This window comes from Geotrypetes seraphini, chromosome 2 (assembly GCF_902459505.1).
Source record: "Geotrypetes seraphini chromosome 2, aGeoSer1.1, whole genome shotgun sequence".
Classification (NCBI taxonomy): domain Eukaryota; kingdom Metazoa; phylum Chordata; class Amphibia; order Gymnophiona; family Dermophiidae; genus Geotrypetes; species Geotrypetes seraphini.
The window spans coordinates 222,162,741-222,185,901 of record NC_047085.1 but is presented as its reverse complement, the minus strand read 5'-3'; the positions used below and the strand labels follow the sequence as shown (position 1 = coordinate 222,185,901).

The 23,161-nt window shown below is 40.9% G+C and overlaps 1 protein-coding gene across 5 annotated transcripts in view; it reads right to left on the bottom strand.

Moving 5' to 3' along the window:
• LOC117355895 (cadherin-6-like) overlaps positions 1 to 23,161 on the bottom strand; it is a 324,761-nt gene that overhangs the window by 60,994 nt on the left and 240,606 nt on the right. For all 5 annotated transcript variants that reach the window (XM_033934983.1, XM_033934981.1, XM_033934985.1 and 2 more), the window contains one exon: positions 14,854 to 15,148. In XM_033934983.1, coding sequence (XP_033790874.1) covers positions 14,854 to 15,148 — 295 coding nt within the window. The remainder of the gene's footprint in view (positions 1 to 14,853; positions 15,149 to 23,161) is intronic.

Here is a 23,161-nt window from a genome sequence, read left to right as displayed (position 1 = left end):
GCTTTGTACTTCATCAGGAAGCAACACTGGGGCAGAAATTCCATTTTGTTCATTTTCATTGTCATCTTTCTAGTCTGCATTCCCATCTTGATGATTTGCATCTTGACTTTTCAGCTCACTTTCCTTCTCCTCATCTTCCACTGAAACATCACCACCACTTAACTTATCAGTGTCCTGTTTTCGGTTCCTCAACTCCAACTCCAGTTGTTCTTCCAGCCTAATGATCGTTCTCTTGTACAGGGCAATCATTCACTCCTCCAACAACCTTTTCCAGTTTTTAACATTTTCTTCTACATATGCAGGCATCAAACATAGGCACCATTCTGATAGACAAAATGCTCTTTTTCAGAAGTAGGGCTACTTTCAAGTCTTTTCAGACTTAGGTTCAGTTCTCGTGAACTCTTAGGGCTTGCATATGACTCTATATTTGGACTTTCATATCTTGCAGACCTTTGGAAGTTGAAGTCTTCTAGGTCTTCCAATCTAGCTCGGCAATACCAGACAAGATGTCCTGGTTGTCCACAGCAGTAGCAGACGATTGGTCTCCTTCCCTTCCAGTTTTGTTGGCAATGATATCTTCCCCCGTTTTCACAGCTTTCTTAGAAACATCGTTATCTCTCTTGCTGCTGACAGGGTTCCGCTTGATTCCACTCTTGAAATTTAGCTGAGGTAGTATAATGGTTTCCTCTTCTGTTAGCATTGGGGAATTTCTGACCTTATCTTGGCCATCTTCTTCCTGATTCTTCTACTCTTTGGTCTTGTTTCCATTTACCACTATAGACTGATCTCTCTTCATACCAATATCCTTCCGTTCTCTAAAAGGGAAAATGCTCTGTCTCTCAGGAAGATCAAGTGCCACCTAGGGAAAACTTTAGTTAACTACAGTGCAATTCAAAAACAGATCAAAACATCACAAAACGGGGGGCGCTGCTGAGCCCACACGAGATGGCAGCATGAGACCTGAGCTCCCATAACCTCCCGCTGAAAAACGTTGCAAACTGCATTAAAAAGTGAGCAAACCTGAAACGAACGATCGCACTCGATCGCGCTAGAGGCGAGCAACATTAAAATCTAATTTTGCCGATTCCAGCTCTGGTGATGACGGACAAAAAAGTGGGTAAGCGGCATAAGCCAGACCCTCCGTCTCCGTCCAAAACTCCGCTCCCCGTCGCGCCGGAAGACACGAACCGCGAGATTCTAAATGAATTGAGAGAACTAAAAGAACTGGCAGCAGACACAAAAACGAGCACTGATGAAATAAATGAAAAATTAACTACTCTAACTGCTGATCTCTCTCAAATACAAACACGTGTTACCACCTTAGAATCCAAGATGGAGGCGTCCTCACTACAAATCACTGAGCTCCGCAGACAAACAAATCGAATTAACCTACTTGAACAAGAGCTGGAAGATAGCAATAACCGCTCCAGGCGCTGTAACCTGCGTATATTAGGTATTTCTGAAACTGTACGTGATTGTGACCTAATAAAGCATCTTGAAACACTGCTGCCCAAACTGCTTGATATTACCTTCCAGCGTGACTTTGAAATTGAACGGGCTCACAGAGTACCCTCTGCACGCATGCCTGCTGATCGTCGACCCAGACCAATTGTTCTCAAGCTGCTGAGGTACCAGCATGTGCTAGATATCCTTCAAAAGGCGAAGATAAAATCTCCGATCCAGCATGAGGGATCCACAATTTTATTCTTCCCAGACCTGAGCAAGACCACGGCCTCTAAACGCAAACAACTCCTCTCATACAGGCCACAACTCAAAGCCCTGAATGCCAGATTTGGCATGATGTACCCAGCACGTCTGAGAGTGACATTAAATAACCAAACTAAAGATTTCACTGCCCCTGATGAGCTGGCTACATATATTGAGCTCCACTCACCAACACCAATTAATCAGGTTTGACTGAATTCATGAATGTGTATGTGAAGGATTTAGTGTCCCTCAGGATTTCATCTAATCTAACTGTAGTTTTACTGTTCCCTGTCCGTCTCTGGATATTATTACTACCACATTACATTAGGTGCCTTTTCAATTTCTGTTTATATTGCTCATACACAAATAATGTTATGACAACTTACGTTTGCTTGTTGAAAATACTGATAAGATTGGGAGTTTAGGTTTTCCCTCTCTGCCTCTCTGTTACCTTAGCTGCACCCACGCTGTGTTATAGTAGTGCACACTATTGCACCGTTATTTACCAGATGTACAGTTTACAGATAAATATGTTATGGTTTTTTCTTGCACTGCTCTTGACATGTATAAATGTATGGTATGATATTAGTCTCATGATTCTTACCCTGTTATTGATATGCATATCTGAATGTAGGTCAACATGTGTTATTATACTATATCATCACAATGTCTTTTAATATTGTTTCATTGAACGCAAAGGGTCTCAACAACAAAGTGAAAATGAAAAAAATCCAGTCATATATTGACAATTTTAAACCAGATATAGTTATGCTGCAGGAAACGCATCTGAATAAGGACGCTTCCTCGAAAGCCCTCTTTTCATGGTCATTGAAGCCTTTTTACTCTCCTGCTTACGACCGCAAGGGAGGAGTGATTACTTTAATTCGTAATAGATCAGACATCATGATAATTTCTTCAACTGCAGATCTTAGTGGAAGATGGGTCAAAGTTAACCTCAAACTAGCAGGTGAGACTTATTGTCTGATGAATATCTACGGCCCCAATGCTGATAAACCTGATTTCTTTCATGATATTAAGGCAACAATATTGGAAGAAATAGACTCAAAATTGATATTGGCTGGAGATTTTAATATGGTACTGAACCCGAAAATGGATAGAAAATCTAACTGTGCCTACAAAAAAACCAAAGCCTGGTATGCATTACAGGATCTAATATCTGATTCTTCACTTATTGATATTTGGAGACATATGCACACTAATGACAATTCCTTTACATTCTTCTCTCCGCCACATTTATCCTATTCTCGAATTGATATGTTTTTGATCAGTGACTCCCTCACGAATTCAGTTGTGAAATCTGATATATCTTCTATATGTGTCTCTGATCATGCTGCCATCACCATCTCACTCAAATGCGGGCTGCCTTCCTCTATACCCAAACAATGGCGCTTTAACAACTCGCTTCTGCAGGATCCACTCTTCTGCACCAGAATGAAATCCCAGATAGCAGAATACTTTCAGCATAATAAACCTGAACACACCTCCTGGACATGTTGGTGGGATGCCTTCAAGGCATACGTCAGAGGCATCACTATTACTTATTCGGCACATAAACACAAACAGTTGAAGGAGAAGACAAATCTTATTGAAAAAGAGATATCAACTTTGGAGAACCAACACCAGAACACACCTTCAGATGTCTCCGTCTTGATCCAACTCAATAAGGCAAGATTTAGATACAACTCTCTATTGAGTCAAAGAGCGTCGCAGGAGATAATACAGCAATCAGCGTCTTATTTTGCAGGGAGCAACAAATGTGGAACTTTATTGGCCAAATATCTTAAAGGACGCAGAGAAAAATCCAATATCACAACCATTAAAGTAGATACGGGTGAAGAGGTCTCTGATCCATCAGATATATCCCAAGCCTTTATGGGATACTACCGTACTCTCTATACATCAGAAATCAGTTCTCCGCACAAATCTATGGAATTCTTAGAACCTATACCACATAATTGCCTCTCTTTAGAAGACAATGAAATATTGGATGAACCTATAACGCTCGAGGAAATATCTTCAGTGATAAAATCCATGGCACTCAAAAAATCTCCAGGACCTGATGGTCTGACTGTGGAATACTATCGTGAATTCCAGGATGCCCTGGCCCCATATTACTTACAATTTATCGAACATCTCATTGCTACTGGTGAAGTCGCTGGGTCATTCACTGAAGCGACTATTATTGTCCTTCCCAAACAGGACAAAGACAAGAGAATTATGTCTAACTACAGGCCATTGTCATTGATCAATGTAGACGCGAAAATATACGCTAAATTATTATCTACTCGCCTGCAAAAAATCATCACCAACCTTATTGCAGCAGATCAAACTGGTTTCATCAATGGCCGGTACTCTTGTGAGAACACTCGTACGTTCTCTCATGTGCTTGCACAGGCACATGCCCAACAACAGGATATTATCGCTGTGGGACTAGACGCTGAGAAGGCATTTGACCGTATTGAATGGCCTTTCTTGTTCCACACCTTACGCTGGTATGGCATCTCTGAGAACTACATCTCCAAATTAAAAGTTTTATACACCAAGCCTTCCACTAGAACATATATAAATGGGCATTTATCGAATCCTTTCCATCCAACTAGAGGGACCAGACAGGGTTGTCCCCTCTCGCCACTCCTGTTTAATCTGGCACTTGAACCATTGTTACAAAGCATACGTCATAACCCTAGAATCACTGGTCTCAAGATCGGAAGTCATGAACTTAAATTGTCAGCGTATGCGGACGATGTCCTGTTGTATATGACTCCTGCTTCTTTCCCTCACCTGCTGGAAACCATTACGAGCTACGCTGCTGTCTCCGGATACAAATTAAACACAGGGAAGACGGAGGTGATGTCGATTACATGCTCGTCTGCTAAATACGACATAACTTCTTATGGAGTTAAATGGTCTTCTTCCTCTATGAAATACTTGGGAGTGCTTTTTGGCCCAACCATATCTGAATCCATACAACTGAATTGCGCATATCTACTGGATACCCTTAAATCGATTGTATCTAAATGGTTCCCCTTAAAAATGACGTGGTGGGGGAGACTTGAAACTATTAGGATGATGTTGACCCCTAAAATTAATTACATATTGTATATGTTACCGTTCCAATTGCCCTCTCACTTTTATAAACAAGTGGACTCTATACTCATAAAGTTTTTATGGAACTCTAAACAGCCACGTATCGCTTTAAATAAACTGAAGGCACCACGTAAATCTGGAGGGGTTAATTTTCCGTCATTTTCTCACTACCATAACGCATTCATCATGAGACAATGGTCGCTGGCTCATTACCTAAAGATCAGAGATCCGAACCCACCAACATGGATTCTGATTGAACGTGAAATGTACGGTGAACAACGACTTCAATTACTGGCAGGCGTGCTTCTGACTAAAAGAGACTCCATGGACCCCATTCTCCAGGCTTATAAATCATCTGTCCATAGTCTTGACTTAACTTTCAAGAATAGATGGGAATCGTCGACTTTAATCCCCCTTTGGAGGAATGACCGCTTCAAAATTCAAAACTCAACAGTATCCTGGAAAGAATGGCGAGACTGTGATATTTGGACTGTACAAGATCTTATAACTTCAGATGATTGGTCTCCGTTTCAGTCTCTTACGGATAATAAAGGTCTTCCTGCTACCCAACAATACAGATGGTTACAACTGGTGCATTGTATTCGAAACTCCATGCCTAAGATCCTTACTTACCACATGGACTCTGGACTGCGTAGTTTCCTACATAGGAATTCTGGGCAAGTTCTCACTGCGTCAATATGGTATAAAATCTTGCAGATGATGGCTTTCCCTGGTTCTACAGAATTGGAACAGAAATGGAATTACAAACTCAGTCTCCCATCTGATGCTATCGATTGGGAGGAGCTATGGAAAAACTTCTTCAAATCCATTCGTTCTGCTTCACTATTGCAATCCATCTTCTTCGTGTTCCACAGAGCTGTATGGACGCCACAGCTAGCCCATAAAATCAACTCGACGACTTCATCACTATGCTGGACCTGTAATTCATCCGAGGGCTCCTTGGAACACTTACTTTTCTCATGCTCACATATACAAACCTTTTGGGACAGAGTTTGGAAAACCATCTGTGAGGTTCTACAAATCAATGATACGCTGTCACATGCTACACTTATTGGTATGAGTCAAACATTGTCGATCCCCATGTCTAAGTCTTCGGAACGCTTATTCACCATAATGGTGGCAATAGCTATACAAACGATATTATATTGCTGGAAAGACCTTACTAAAGTAGATTTCCATATGTGGTGGAATGCTCTTTGCATCAATGGTAAATATGAAAAAATTTACGCTGAACAAACTCAACTAATGTATAAATATTATGATATCTGGCAACCATTACTTGATTACTGCTCTAATTGACCTTTTGTGTCTCTGGTATATGTATATTTTAAAGGACATTCCTACTAAACTTTTTTCCATGAGACAGATTTGTATTATGTATAGCATGTTCCTGTGCAAGTTTGAGCTGTGTGAGAGCTAAATGTGATTTACCTGTACATCTATTACTATGGTGTTGTTTTCTTCTTGTATTACCATAAATAAAAATATTTGAACTTAAAAAAAAAAAAAAAGAAACCTTAGATTCTACATACATCCAGGTGGGGGGGGGGGGAGGGGAGGGGATAGGGTAATTTGTTTCAGTTGTTTGCAAGAATATAAGTGCTGTTATTTGAAATTGTTGAATGTATAATTGTTGCACTTTTTATAAGTTTTGAAAATCAATAAAGATTAAAATAAAGTTTAAAAAAAAAAAGATTAAAATAAAGTTTAAAAAAAAAAAAAAAAAAAACATCACAAAACAAATGCATCAATTTTTCAAATTGGCTCACAGGTCCTTTCTCACAATAATGAGTTTTTAGAATTTTTCAACTCAAAAGCCCAAAAATCCTGCCTTCAACTATGCCAAATTGTAACTTTAACCCCAGGTAAAATTTTAACCCTAGTGGGATTACAATAACATGAGGAGAATGGTAAGAAAAAAAAAACTTAGAGGAGCAGTTGTAAAGCTCAAAATTTTTACATCACGCAGGAATGTTATTCAAAAATGCCATCCTAGAATGGAAGTCCAGACCAGATATACACTTCTCCCTCCGAATCCGCAGTTTCAGTATCCGTAGATTTGGTTATTTGCTATTTTTTTTAAAAAAAAGCTAATTCCAGACCTTCCCCGCCTCCCTCCTGCCGCTCTCCCGGCATCCCAGACCTTACCTGGTGGTCTAGCAGGCTTTTGGGGCAGGAGCGATCTTCCTACGCTCCTGCCTTGTGCAGATCACTCATAGAAAATGGCTGCCATGATTTCCCATTGTAGTCTCGAGAGACTATGGGAACTCACGGCAGCCATTTGCTATGATCTGCACGGGGCAGGAGCATAAGAAGATCGTTCCTGCCCCAAAAGCCTGCTAGACCACCAGGTAAGGTCTGGGATGCCAGGAGGGAGGCGGGAAGGTCCGGAATGAGACGGGGGTAGGTCAGAGCCTGCTGAAAACTTATTCACGATTTTTCACACTTCTCGGTCCGGCTCTGCACCCGACCCCTACGAATACCGAGGAAGAAGTGTACTCCATGTATTTCAAAGTGGAAGGAAGACCAAATGGCAGCCGGTGTAGTTAACAAGTGAGGTGAAGGAAGCTATTAGAGCTAAAAGAAAATCCTTCAGAAAGTAGAAGAAAGATCTAACTAAAAATCATAAGAAACAGCATAAGGATTGGCAAGTCAAATGCAAAGCACTGATAAAGCAAAGATAGATCCTGAAAAGAAGATTGTGTTGCAGACAAAAACACTTAGCAAAAATGTTTTTAGTTATATTAAAAGCAAGAAGCTGGCAAAAGAATCAGTTGGACTGCTAGATAACCAAGGGGTAAAAGGGAGCTCAGGGAAGGCAAGGCCATAGTGAAGAGATTAAATAAATTCTTTGCTTCTGTCTTCACCGAGGAAGATGTGGGGAGATACTGGTGACAGAAATGATATTCAATACTTATAGAGAAACTTAAACAAATATTTGTAACACTGGAAGATATAATGGGGCAATTTGACAAACTGAACAGTAGCAAATCACCTGGCCATTATAGCATATACTGTATCCTAGTGTACTGATAGAATTGAAAAATGAATTTACAGAGCTATTGTTAATAATCTGCAATTTTATTTTTATAATCCAGCATGGTACTGGAAGACTGGAGGATAGCCAATGTAATTCCAATTTTTAAAAAGGGTTCCAAAGGTGATCTGAGAAATTATAGACCAGCGAGTCTGATGTTGGTGCCAGACAAAATGGTACAGACTATTTTAAAAAACAAAATTACAGAGCATTTACATAAACATAGATTAATGAGACAAAGCCAACATGGATTTAGTCAAGGGAAATCTTGCCTCACCAATCTACTGCATTTCTTCAAAGAGGTGAATAAACATGTGGATAGAGATGAGCTGTTCGATATTGTGTATTTGGATTTTCAAAAGACATTTGATAAAGTATCTCATACAAGGCTTCTGATGAAGTTAGAAAGTCATGGGATAGAAGGTAATGTCCTATTATGGATTAAGAACTGGTTAAAAGATAGAAAATAGAGAGCAGGGTTAAATTGTCAATTTTCTCAATAGAGAAGTGTAAAAAGTAAGGTTCCTCAAGGGTTTGTGCAGGGATCACTGCTTTTTAACATATTTATCAGTGATCTAGAGATAGGAATAACTAGTGAGATAATTAAGGCCCCATTATATCAAGCTGCGGTAGAGCGTTTTACCATGGGCTGGTGAGGTAAATGCTCTGGTGCTCATAGGAACTGAATGAGCATCAGAGCATTTATCTCGCTGGCCTGTGGTAAAATTCTCTAATGCAACTCAAAAAAAGGGGCCTACATTTGTTGAAATTAAGTTATTAAAAGTTGTTAAATCACATGAGGATTGTGAATAATCACAAGAGAACCTTGCGAGACTAGGAGACTGGGCATCAAAATAGCAGATGACGTTTTATGTGAGCAAGGTCAAAGTGAAGGACGTGGGAAAGAGTAACTTGCACTATAGCTACATGATGTAGATTTCTACATTAGTAGTCACTGCCCAGGAAAAGGATCTAAGTGTCATCGTTGAGGATACAGTACATTGAAACCCTCAGCTCAGTGTGCTGCAGTGATTTAAAAAGCAAATTAAATATCAGGAAAGGAATGGAAAATAAAGATGAGCATGTAATAATACCCTTGTATTGCTCTATGATACGGTTGTACATTGAATACTGTGTACATTTCTGGTTGCCGTATCTAACCATAAACACCTTTGTAAAAACCCTCCACCTTTAAAAATCCCCCTACCAACCTGATCTCCCTGACACATACAAGGGTTATCCCTGTGACTAATGGCACGGTAAGTGCATTTCTCAGTAACTTTGGGCCTGATTCTATAAATAGCATCCTAGATAGGTGCTGCAAGGCACCCTAATTGAGGCCACCTAGAGACGTCTAACTAAAATACGAACCTAACCTAAAGTTAATTAATTAGCTTAAATGGCATTGTAATTGACTATGCCATTGATGTTAATTGATAAATTGGTTTTATAAAATTCTACATGGCGCCTAGTGATGTCTAAGTGGAGGAGTCTTCCAATGCCTAATGATGCCTACCTGAAAACTATATCTGTGAGTAAAAAAGACGCCGCGGCCATTTTTTGGATGCCGCTTGACAGCACAACTAGGAAATTACAACTATGCAGGTTTGTGCTTATTGTATTATACAATACCTGAAAAGTAGGCATGGTTAGGGGTGGAGAATAGACATGGTTGACTTAGGCATTGCTAGGCATCTGAGTTAGGTGCCAGTAAATTAGGCCTGGTAAAACCTGATGAGTGGCGCCTACAATTTAGGTTCCACTAGGCACCGTTTATTGAACCTGGCCCTTTGAACCTAGGATAAGCTGGGTTCAAAATGGCATCCAAATTTCCCCATATGGCATCACAGTACTATCGCTAGGCACAAGAGTTAACTTTATCAAAATCAATGGGGGTGCTAAACCCTGTGGAAATAACCTCACCCTAGACCAGGAGTGGGCAACGAGGGCCGGAATCTAGTTGGGTTTTAAGGATTTCCCCAAGAATCCCATTTAATTTTTTATAAAATGAACTTTGAAAATAAACTGGTAACATGCTTACTTGGTAGCAAACTACAGGCAAAATCATAATTTTGATGGTTTGGACTCTCCCCCACCAAGAAAGACGTAGTGGGTTCCAATGCTCACACATTTCTTTGACTTTCAATAATAAGGAATTTTCATTTACTGTCATTGTGTCTTCCAATGTTCTTTGAATCATTATACCCAAATATTTTATTCTCTCTTCCTTCCAAAGGAACAGGAATGGATCAAATAAGCCTTTTACATAATGCACATTTAATGGAAGAACCTCTGATTTGCTCTAATTTATTTTGTAACCAGAAAATTTGCGGGATGGTAGATTCAGGATTCTTCAAATGAAGCAAAATATCATCTGCATAGGCCGAAACCTTATAATCTCGATCTGCATATGGAATTCCCTGTATCTCCTTTGTCTTCTGAATGGCCAACAAGGGTTCCAAAACAATATAAAAAAGCAAAGGAGATAAGGGACATCCTTGTATAACTCCCCTCTTCAGACAAAAACGCTCTGAGAATGTATTATTAATATATAATCTGGCAGAAGGGGAACTATACAAGGTTTGAATCATTTGAATATATCCGGATCTTATTCTTACAAAATTTATTTGGCTGGGTAAAACTGCTAGAATAGCCTTAGTATCTTTGCAAAAAACACAATCAGCGGGGTGTGTGTATGTGTGTGTGTGTGTGTGTGTGTGTGTGTGTGTGTGTGTGTAAATTGTCCAAATTTTTATAGGTTTCATCAAGCCCATGGACTGGCTGATATTAGAGAGTCATCTCATGTCCCAATTACGTCTGAGCCATTTCTTGAATATCAAGTTACCCAGAATATACAAGGACAATAGTATTCTTTTTACCACCTGGAATACATTAAAATTTATTAATAATTTAACACCTACTCCAATACAACAATCCGCGTGTCAATCGCTATGGTTAAACTCCAAGATACAAATCGGCGAGTCTAAAATCCTCTGGAAACATTGGTTGCAGGTAGGTATACGTACTTTGGATGATGTGATCTCCAATGGGAAAATGCTAAATTTATCACAACTGCAACAATCATTCAGCATCTGAAAGTCTCAAGCTTATAAATGGTTGCAGTTGAAATGGGAAAATGCTAAATTTATCACAACTGTAACAATCATTCAGCATCTGAAAGTCTCAAGCTTATAAATGGTTGCAGTCGAAACAGGCCATTCAGAAAGGGTTCCCTGATTGACAAAATTTAACAAATCAGTATAGCTTGCCGGGCCTATGTTTCCAGACAGATTTGCTAGGGCATCAGGCTGCCAAGTGGTATAAATTAATATCTGAATATCTGAATAAGAAGCCTAAAACTAGTCTAAAAGACATTTGGAGCATTGAGATAAAGCAAAGATTTCTGCTACTCAATGGCCACGGATTTGGACTTGGAGGATGAGATGTGCAACATCAGCATCTATGAGACAAACTTGGTTTTTTCTGTCATATAGAATTTTCTGGACCACTGTTCGTTTGCAAAAGTTAGATAGTTCAAAGTCTAATAGATGCTGGCACTGTCATCTTGAAATAGGGACACTGGATTATCTGTTGTTCTATTGTCCCTTGATACTCAATTTTTGGAGGTCTACATGGGGTAAAATCGATATGATATTGGAAGCTTTGCTTTCATTATCCTATGACATAGTATTATTTGGAACTTTATTAACACTTAACAGTCCAATTAATGCAAGCAAAAATAAGTTACTTCTCATTATGACAGGAGTTGCCATGCAGCTAATTACAAAAAATTGGAAAAACTGGGACAGAATAAATTATAACTTTTGGTGGGAAACTCTGTGTCAATGTTATAGATTTGAGCGAATGAACTCGGAACACTATAAAAAATTTAAAGAGACTTGGGGCCCATTTGCAAAATTTTGTAAAAACTGATCATTAGTATAAGCCTTTGATTTCTGAATGAATTTCACACACATCCAGGAAGGGTGGGAGGGAGGGGTGATATGTACGTATATTATTATTTGATAGATATACGTGCTGTCTATTGTACCAATTGTTTGTATATTCTGTTGCACTTTATGTTGGTTTTTAAAATTAATAAAGTAAAAAAAAGGATTTCCCCAATGAATATGCATGAGATCTATTTGCATGCACTGCCTCCCATTGTATGCAAATGGATCTCATGCATATTCATTGGGGAAATCCTAAAAACCCAACTGGATTCCGGCCTTCGTTCCCTACCCCTGCCCTAGACATAGTCAAAGAGTATTCAATATTGGGGGTGCTCAAGCACCCACAGAGCTGGCTCTGATGTCACTAGGGAGATCTGAATGCTATTTTGATCTCAGGTCCTATGGAGCAGAGACATCCAGTGGTCACTCTTGCCCTCTCACCAACCACCAGGGAGATGCCCAATGGGTGCATGGGATGGGAGGCCTTCTAAGAAGGAGTGTTCAGAAAGTTACTTATTTTTAACAATAAGAGATTTTCCAGTGGTGGTGGATTGTAATTGGGGATATCAGAAGCATGGGTTTCTAATGAGAGTGTTGGGGGTGAGGTGGGGGTGGGGATTTTCATTAGGGATCAGGGAGTTTAAAACCTGCACTGGCACTTTAAAAGATAGTGGGCCCGAATCAGGAGCAACTACTTTTGCATTGCTATAGTCAGAAATGTGATCCTACTTGTAGCAATGCAAATTTAAATTTACTGTACAGTATTAGCCATTAATCTTCAGTAGTGAGGAACATCAGTTGGGCGACTGGCACAGTAAATTTTTCTGTGGTAAAAAAATGCATTTTACTGTATTTTAGTAACTACTTCTCTTAAAAGATCATGATTGTGTTTGGGGAGGGTCTGATACTACATTGATGGTGTTAGAGGAGCTACGAGGGGGTACTGAAAAGTTCTCAGCTCAACCAAGAATGATGTGGATATGGTTCAATCGGTGATCTGAAATGTCAAAACATAGAATTTCATTTCTGCATATAGGCACTTAATGAACTAAGATAACAGAGGGTAGGGGTGAAGGGACACTACTCAGACTGGAGGAAAGTCACGAGTGGTGTCCCGCAGGGCTCAGTGCTCGGGCCACTGCTATTTAATATATTCATAAATGATCTAGAAACAGGAACAAAGAGTGAGATAATAAAATTTGCGGATGACACTAAACTATTTAGTGGAGCTCGGACAAAGGAAGACTGTGAAAAATTGCAAAGGGACTTGGACAAATTGGGAGAATGGGCAGAGAGATGGCAGATGAAGTTCAATGTTGAGAAATGTAAAGTATTGCATGTGGGAATCAGAAACCCGAGACACAGCTATACAATGGGAGGGATGTTATTGAATGAGAGTACCCAAGAAAGGGACTTGGGGGTAATGGTGGACATGACAATGAAGCCGACGGCACAGTGCGCAGCGGCCGCCAAGAGAGCGAATAAAATGCTGGGGATAATCAAGAAGGGTATTACAACAAGAACGAAAGAAGTTATCCTGCCGCTGTACCGGGTAATGGTGCGTCCGCATCTTGAGTACTGCGTCCAGTATTGGTCACCATACCTTAAGAAGGATATGGTGTTACTCGAGAGAGTTCAGAGGAGAGCGACACGACTGATTAAGGGGATGGAAAACCTTTCATACGCTGAGAGATTGGAGAAACTGGGTCTCTTTTCCCTGGAGAAGAGAAGACTTAGAGGGGATATGATAGAGACTTACAAGATCATGAAGGGCATAGAGAGAGTAGAGAGGGACAGATTCTTCAAACTTTCAGAACATAAAAAAACAAGAGGGCATTCGGAAAAGTTGAAAGGGGACAGATTCAAAACAAATGCTAGGAAGTTCTTCTTTACCCAACGTGTGGTGGACACCTGGAATGCGCTTCCAGAGGACGTTATAGGGCAGCGAACGGTACTGGGGTTTAAGAAAGGATTGGACAATTTCCTGCTGGAAAAGGGGATAGAGGGGTATAGATAAAAGATTACTGCACAGGTCCTGGACCTGATGGGCCGCCGCGTGAGCGGACTGCTGGGCGCGATGGACCTTAGGTCTGACCCAGCGGAGGCATTTCTTATGTTCTTATAACAATCTCTTCAGCTACAGTGGCAAAATAATGCTCAGAATTTAGGAAGTTGGTTGGTTGGTTGGGCTGAGACCTTTTCAGCAACCCCTCGTATGTTAGAAAAGTGTTTCCCAAGTTGGTCCTGGAGTACCCCCCCTTTGCCAGACAGATTTTCAGGATATCCACAATGAATAGGCATGAGATTGATTTGCATGACCTGCTTCTATTGTATGTAATCTAATCTAATCTAATCCTTAGGTTTGTATACCGCATCATCTCCACGTTCGTAGAGCTCGACGCGGTTTACAGTAGCAGAAATAGGAAAGAACTACAACAGAGGGTTAGAGGTAGAAGTGTGAAGAAAATTTAGAGGACTTGGGATGCCAAGATATAAGAGTTTCCTTGATTCCTAAGTTGGAGGGAGACTTACATTTTTTGAGAAAAGCCAGGTTTTCAGATGTTTGCGGAAAACTTGGAGAGAGCTCAAGTTCCGAAGAGGGGAGGTAAGGTTGTTCCAGAGCTCAGTGATTTTGAAGTGGAGGGAGGTCCCTAGCTTTCCTGTGTGGGAAATGCCTTTTAGCGAGGGGAAGGATAGTTTTAATTTGTAAATCTTTTTCATGCCTATTCATTGTGGATATCCTGAAAACCTGACTGGCAAAGGGGTACTCCAGGACCAACTTGGAAAACACTGCGTTAGAACACATTAAGTGCATTTTTAACACTGAGTATTTTCCTGTTTTCATTTGCCTGTTAGTGTTAGGTTAATAAAATAAACTCAAATTTCTATTGACCATTTACAAGTAGAAGAGGGATTACAGTGTGCCAAATTGTACTGCCAGGGTTAGATTTTATTTTCTCAATGAATACTTAGCTACGAAGCATTAAACTGCAGTAGACGCCGGTTATCCAGAGAGTCATCACATACCCACTTCTGACATTTCAGGAACAGTGCCGGTGTAAATCTCCTTGGTAAACTTGGGCTCACTGTCATTAATGTCATGAATCTTTATGATAAACTCTGACTCGGGCTCCACGGGAATTCCCGTCCTTTTGTTTACTGCCTGGGCTCGCAGAATATACACAGGCTTTTCCTCCCTGTCCAATCGTCTTGTGGCCTGTATATCTCCTGTATTTTCATTGATGATAAACAGGTCTCCAGCTCCGTCTCCTGAGAGAATGTACTTGAGCGAACCGTCTCCTTTGTCCTGGTCTGAGTGCAGCTGAAAAACATGAAAATAATAACTGTGAGATGAATCGCCCCTGCACACGGAATTCCATATCTCACAGCCTGAGGAATGTTTTAACTTTGCTTTTGTTTACAGCTGAAATCATTTTGCAAGGGGTTGTCCTCTACAGAATGCTACAAGAATTGCTGTGCAATTTGAGATATGGTTTGTTTATAATACAACAATATGGAAGGCATTGAAAACCATCTACAGGTACAAGATCCTTTATCAAAAAAAAATTCCGAAAACCAAAATTTGGAAAATAGCAAAGATTGCTGCAGATTCCTCTCAGGGTGGCAGTGAGAAGCAGTTCCGTAGTTTGGAACATATTTGTACTTGAAGTGCTTGAAGCATTAGCATTTAGGGCTCCTTTTACAAAGGTGCGCTAGTGTTTTTAGCGCACGCACTGGATTAGCGCGCACTAGCTGAAAAATTACCACCTGCTTAAAAGGAGGCGGTAGCAGCTAGCGTGTGCGGCATTTTAGCACGCGCTAAGCGTGCGCTAAAACCGCTAGTGCGCCTTTGTAAAAGGAGCCCTTAATGTTTGCTTTATGTTGAAATAAAAACGTCTGGTGGCAATTTTATGGTCTGTCTTTTTCTGACTTAACATTACCATTCCAAAAACCGAAATCTGACTGGTCCCAAGGATTTCAGATAAATGATCTTGCACCTATATGATCCTGAAGGCACACAACCAACTAGATATCAAAGAGTGAATGAGAAGCAAATGAAATGATCAGAAATGAGGCAAAATGAGTTCCTGATCATATGCTAAAGAAAAGCAAATAACTGTATTATAACTTGCTTTTAGCAATAATAAGGTAAAATTCACACAGTTCAACACAGGGGAAACAAATTTGATCTGAATAACAGCTACGTTCTAAGTCAGTGTCTCGCAAACTTTATGAGCCGCAGCACACTAAACTGATGGTCGCGGATATCACTGTGATGATGTCACGCACATGTGTGCCATCATTACATCAACGTCCACGTATGCATGGAGGCCCTCCAAATGGGGTCCTGTGTTCCCTCTAAGGTGAGCACATGAGCGATCGCTCACTATTTTCAGTGGCGTCGCTCATACGCTTTCCCCTGTCGCTCACTCGAGGGAGGTGAGAGGAAGCGGCGGCAGCGGCAGCATTTTCCAAAGTTGAAAGATGCAGCGGCGGCTCCTCTCAAGATCCCCGACTGCATCGGACTTCATGAGAGGAGCTGCTGCCATGTCTTCAGTGGCTACCAAGGGGGGGGGGGGGGGGCGGTCCGCTCCGGCTGTGCACATCCCCTAAGGCTGCAGTTGGAGAGGAAGTTCGGGCCAGCCAATCGCTGCCTTGCTTGGCGGAACTTCCTCTCCAATGGCAGAATTGACGTTGGGAGAAGCAGAGAGAGCTTGAGGCAGCCGCAGCGGTGGCTTTGGGGCCTGTTTCCCCCAATGGTGGCAGCAGTGGCTTTGTGGAGGGTAGGGAGCAAGAAAGGGGGCAGGCAGGGAGACAGAAGGGAAACAGTAAAAAAGAAAGGGGGCATCAAGAGGAAAAAAAAGAAAGAAAAGGCAAGGAGAGAGGAAGAAAAAGTTGGGGGAGGGAATGAGGTCTGGAGGAGAGGAAGCATACAGGCTGAAAGAAGGGAAGAAAGATTGGATGCACAGTCAGAAGATGAAAGTGCAACCAGAGACTCATGAAATCACCAGACAAGGTAGGAAAAATGATTTTATTTTAAATTTAGTGATCAATATGTGGCTGAATTTATATATGCTGTCTATATTTTGTACTATGGCCCCCTTTTACTAAACCGCAATAGTGTTTTTTAGCGCAGGGAGCCTCTGAGCGTCGAGAGCAGCGCTGGGCATTTAGCGCAGTTCCCTGCACTAAAAACTGCTATTGTGGTTTAATAAAAAGGAAGGGGGTATATTTGTCTATTTTTGTATGGTTGTTACTGAGGTGACAATGCATAGAGTCATCTGCCTTGACCTCTTTGAAAAAAAACCCAGAATAGGAATGATAATTAACATTTTCTCAGCGTATAGTGTGCTTTGTGTTTTTTAATTTTATTGTTGGTAGATCATTTTGACTTGCTCATTTTAAAGTAGCTCGCAAGCCCAAAAAGTTTGGGCACCTCTGAGCTAGAGCATTGAAGCTGTGTATTTCTATTTTATCCCCCCTTTTACAAAACTGTGGAGCGTTTTTTAGCGCCAGCCGTGGTGGTAGCAGCTCTGATGCTCAGAATTCTATGAGTGTCAGAGCTGTTACCACCGTGGCTAAAATCCACACTATAGTTTTGTAAAAGGGGGAGGGGTTAGTTTGTGATGACATATTCCATACTAGGCGAAGGTGTTTTCTGTGTTCTGTGTGTTCGAAAGACATGGTTTTCTGTTAGGATTGACGGTGTAGGATTGATCTGTGCTGGTCTGGCTTGTTTAGTTTTACAATGGGTGTATTGATGTACTGCTCACTGCAATATGTAAGATGCTGCCTTTTCCTAGGTACTCATGTGTGACGTGTGGTTTGTTACTAAAAATCATGTTTTTCTTACAGATGGGGGGGGTGCCAAAAAATGATGGGCCCCAGGTGTTACATATGCTACGTACGCCACTGTATGTAAAGATACCAGAAAGCTGGCGTAGCAAAAACTTTAAGTAAATTGTTATTCTTCTAAGTTTTGAGTATTTAACCCTCCCACAATCTCACGGGCACTCGTTTCAAGTTTATTGAGATTTTGATTTAAACGCAATATCAAATATTTTCAATGCATATTTTTTTTTGCACACACCTCATCAATCCTTAGAGGGAACATTGGTCCTGAGCCACCAGTGGGTGGTGCTGAAAAAGAAGAGGTACAGAGGGGAGAGGCACTGGCGGTAGCTGATTGCCTACAGGATGTGCCTCTCGCCGCTTGAGGCATGTCCTATAGGCAGTCAGCTGGCTCTGGCGCCTCTCCTCCTCCTCGGCATCTCGTGGCACACCTGAAATCTTGTGCGGCACACAGCTTGCGATACACTGTTCTAGCTAGATAGGGTGGAGATCAAGCAATGGCTGCAGCAGTGTAACCCAGACCTTCTTACCAACATCCTCCAATACCCCTTAATCAAAGCTCCCCAATCCAACTCCCAGCACATACTTAATCCACAACTTAATCCCTACCACATATCTAATTTAATCCCTACCACACATAAGTCAATTCCCGATCTGATTTCCCATTACAGACCAAGTCTCATCACCCTGACCCCCACTTTAGGACTTACTAGGGGGATCTTCATTTTAGTCAAGTGACTCAGGAGGGGGCAGTGGCCACTTCCATCCCAGGGCTGCACTAGTTTCAAACTGGCGCCAATGGCCCCTAGTGGTAGTCTTGTGGTACTACCATTGGCTGTCATCTTTCTATATGAGTGATTCTTATCTGGAAGGATTATCTCTAGCAGTTCTGCACGGGATCATCAGCACTATCATTATCTATGGTGCAACCCCAGGAAAGGAAGGAAGGGGCGTGGGGCACTCCTGCTTTTTGCTATTAAACTATTATATTACATTACATTAGAGATTTCTATTCCGTCATTGCCTTGCGGTTCAAGGCGGATTACAAAAGAATTACAAAAAAACATATTACAAGAAGAAGATATCTGGTAATTTCTAGAGGAGATAAAGAGCAGATGAGGTTGTTTTGGGGAATCGGGGTGGTATTGGGAAGTGGGAAGGAGCTAGTGGTATTGAGTCGTTTGCAGGAAAAGTAGCGTCTTTACTTCTATTCTGAATGTTTTGTATTCTGGGGGACTATCAAGGGGATATGCCAGTAATTCCTAGGGGGCTGCGGGAGGGGAAAGGGTCAGGATCTATGATGGGGGGTTCAGATCAGTAGAGAGTTTTGTGTTAGGGGAGATCAGAACAGGGAGTGCGTATACATCAGCATAGCTTTCCAACTGTCAAGGAAGCAGTAACACTACAAGACTGCAGGTAGCCTGGCAGCACTTAACACCACCTCATGAGTTGTGATAGCGAGTGTACTGCACTGATTCGCTTACTAGTCACTCTTCTGTTCCACCCTGACATACCTGCAATCCATCTCTATTTAATATATAAAAAACCACTGAAAAGTTCTCAGCCCAGCCAACAAAGTTGGGATAGTCTACATCGAGGGCTATACACTTACCCCCTCTTTTATGAAACGGTGATAGCAGTTTCTAGCACAGGGAACCGCGCTGAATGGCCCTTGCTGCTCCCGACGCTCATAGGAACTCAATGAGCATCGGGAGCAGCGCGGGCCATTCAGCGCAGCTCTCTGCGCTAAAAACTGTTAGCGCAGTTTAATAGAAGAGGGGATTAGTCCAGCAATTTTCCACTTTTTTCATTCCGGATTTTTCTGACAGAATGAAAAAAAGTGGAAAATCACTGGACTAAGTGTATAGCTCTCGATGGAGACTGCCCCAACTTTGTTGATTGGGCTGAGAACTTTTTAGCAGTCCGTCGTTTGCTTTTATGGTTAAACAGGTTACAACCAAACCCTGATTACAGAAGATCATCTGTGTGGAGAACATTGTCAGAAAGTTTCTGCTTTTAAGCACACTTTCAATATAAAGCATCGGCCTGGATTTTAATGTATTCCCTTGTTTCTATTAAAAGCAGTAAGGTTAAGTTGCTTCAAGGATGGATTTTCTTTCTGTGTCTACATGTGAAACATAGGCATTAATAATTTCTGGTAAGTAAAAATCCAACTCCTTGATAATAAATCTGTCAAATTTTAACATGACCCTTTGATCTTCAAATAAATTACACTTTCTTTCATAATCTTCATCTTCCAGGTAGAAATACCCCACTCTCCATTTCTCTGTCAAGATATCACATTTCATATTGTCTAGATTAGAAAATATTTAAATGTATATTTTCCATGCAAGGACTGACATTGCGCAAGTGGCATTATTAACAAAAATAAAAACAATAAAAATATTTTGGATAAACTGTTTTACAAGGCTCAAAATGGTTTACATTGAAAGTGGAAAAGCACTAGAATAAAAATCACATAATTCAGCTATTAACAACACCAAATATGTTTAATAACATTAAGGGGAGAAATCATGAAAGGATATTAAGCATCTTTTGCATGTGCTAACTGCTAAAGATGCCCTTTATATTCCTATGAGCATCTTTAGCAGTTAGCGTGTGCTATTGCGATTGCATGTGTTAATGTGTTAGTACGCGCTTAATGCCCTTTCATGAATTGCCCCTAAATTTACTGCATATTTTTTTAAATCAAATATTCTGTTTTTCATGGACTTTTCTGAACCTCAAATAGTTTCAGATCTGAGTTCGGAGGGCATAAACTTGGGAAAATGAACCCAAAAATCTTGTCTGTGTCAGCTTTTGCTTAAACATAGAAGCAGCTGAAATTTCAAGCTTATTTAAAGGTACCACTCATATAAGAACAAAAGAATAGCCTTACTGGGTCAGACCAATGATTCTTCTAGCCCAGTATTCTGTCTTAAATGGTGGCCAATTCAGGTCACAAGTACCTGACAAAACCCCAAATAGTAGCAACATTCCATTTTTTAATTTGTTTCTGGTCTGCCTTTTGTTCTGTAGTACCTTAATTGTGAATTATGCACTTATGAAAATCCAGTGCAAGTGACCAAAATAAGGACAGATGTGTCTCTGTTTTGGTTATTTCTTCTTCTTAAGTTATGTTTTATATTATGAAGTTTTGGGAGATTTTTCATCCTTCTCAGAGATCTACATTTTCTAGTTGTCTACAATTGCTCATTACTTTCACTGAATTTTGGTGTTCATGTTTCAATTTTATGAAAAACATAACTTTATAATGCTTTGAAGCAAATGTCTCAAACACATGATTAGTGATATAATAAAACAATGACCCTCATATCATAACTGTATCTTTTATTACATTTATTGTGATCGCCACTCAGAGACAGGATATGAAGTATCACTAGCGCTGAAAGCTGACAGACAGCATGGTGAAATTACATTTCATATTTCCAAATACAATTTACGAGAAATTTTAATCATAGTGCTATATATATATATATATCTGTGGCCAAAATAATCTTTTTTCATCTCAACAATATGCGTATGATATCCAATGATTATATGTTGTCAAAGCCGCTTCTTAGATCACAACTAAAATATTGATTGTATTTCTTAATTTAGGGATCATGTTATTAAGCTGTGCACAATCTCGGCTTAATGTGGCATTTTTAGGGCTTTTTTAAAAATTGAAGATTGTGCCCTAATTCTAGGCATCAACCGCTCTCTAAGTCAGGGGTGTCAAACTCAGGTCTGCAGAACAGTGTAATCAGATTTGGCCCGTGAGAAAATACCCTTTCTGTTCCTTTCCTCCCTCCATCCCATTGTCCACCATCTCTCTCCCGGCTTCCCAGTCTCACCTTCAAAGCAGCCTTCAGAGGATCACTGGTCAGCTGTAGTGATCCTAGCAGGCTGCCATCAGCCTCCGCAGCACATTCTCTCTGCCATAGTCCCTTACATCACAGGAGGGGCAGGATCACAGTAGAGGGAACGTACTGTGGAAGCTGACGGCAGCCTCCTAGGATCACTACAGCCAACCGGCGATCCTCTGCAGGCTGCTTTGAAGGTGAGACCGGGAAGTTGGAGGATGCTAGAAAGAAGGGGAAAACATGTAGGCCTTTGGGGGGGGGGGGCTGTTGAAGAAGGGGGATCCAAAGAGATGTGCATTTGCTGGACTAAGGGTGGGGGGCAGAAGAAATAATGAGTCTATAAACAGGAGCGGAAGAGAGGTGGTGGATAATGGGATGGAGGGAAGGAATAGAAAGGGAGAGAAATTGGACACAAGGGATGGTGTAGAGAGGGGGGATAGAGATACTGGATAGGAGGGTAGTTGGGAAGAGAAACGGAGAGATAGTGGACCTTGGGGTGGTGGGGAAGGAGGATAAGATGCTGGATGAAAGGGTAGTTGAGAAAAGAAGAGATGGTGGATATGGTGATGGTGGGGTCCATTGCTGCAGCTGTGGGAATGGAGATGAAAAAAAGGAAAGATGCCAGACCTTCGGGGAGGGAAGGGAAACGGAAGATGGATGGTTAGCACCGAGAAAGAAGAAAACAACAAATGGGCAGGAGACCCTGGCAAGCGAGTTATCAGAGGACAAAGAGAAACTAGAGCCTGGGACCAACATGATTTGAAAAATGACCAGACAACAAAAGGTAAAAAAAATAATTTTATTTTCTATTTTGGGATTACAATATGTCAGATTTGAAATGTGTACCCTGTCAGAGCTAGTGTTAGATAGCAAGTGTGAACTAGGACCTAAAAGAGAGGAAAAGTATTTTTTATTAATTTTGTTTACACCACAGAACAGGCATGGGGTTGGAAAAATTGTATACTTCTACTATACTTCTACTAAGACTAAGGCCCCTTCTATCAAACTGTGATAGCAACTTTTAGCGCAGGGAGCCGCGCTGAATGGCCCACGCTGCTCCCAATGCTCATAGGAACTCAATGAGAATTTGGGAGCTGCATGGGCCATTCAGCACGGCTCCCCATGCTAAAAACTGCTATCACAGTTTGATAAAAGAAGGCCTAAGTATCTTAATAAAAAATTTGGCCCTTGACTTAGCCTGTGTTTTAGATTTCGGCCCCTTATGTGATTGAGTTTGACACCCCTGCTCTAAGTGAAAAAGAATTTCCTGACATTACTCCTAAGTCTACCACCCTGTAACTTCAATTCATGTCCTCTAGTTTTACCATTTTCCCTTCTCTGGAAAAGATTTCTTTCTATATTACTACCTTTCAAGTATTTAAACATCTATATCATTTCTAGATATGTTAAAAAACAGTGTTCCCAGCACAGATCCCTGGGGAATCTCATTATTTACCCTTCTCCATTGAGAATATTGACCAATTAACTGTACATGTATTCTTTTTTTCTATCTTTTAATGAGTTCTTAATCCACAGCAGAATATTGCCTCCTATCCCAAGACTCATGTCCTCAGGAGAGAACCAAAGAAAAATACTGCAGAAAATATGTGCTTGAT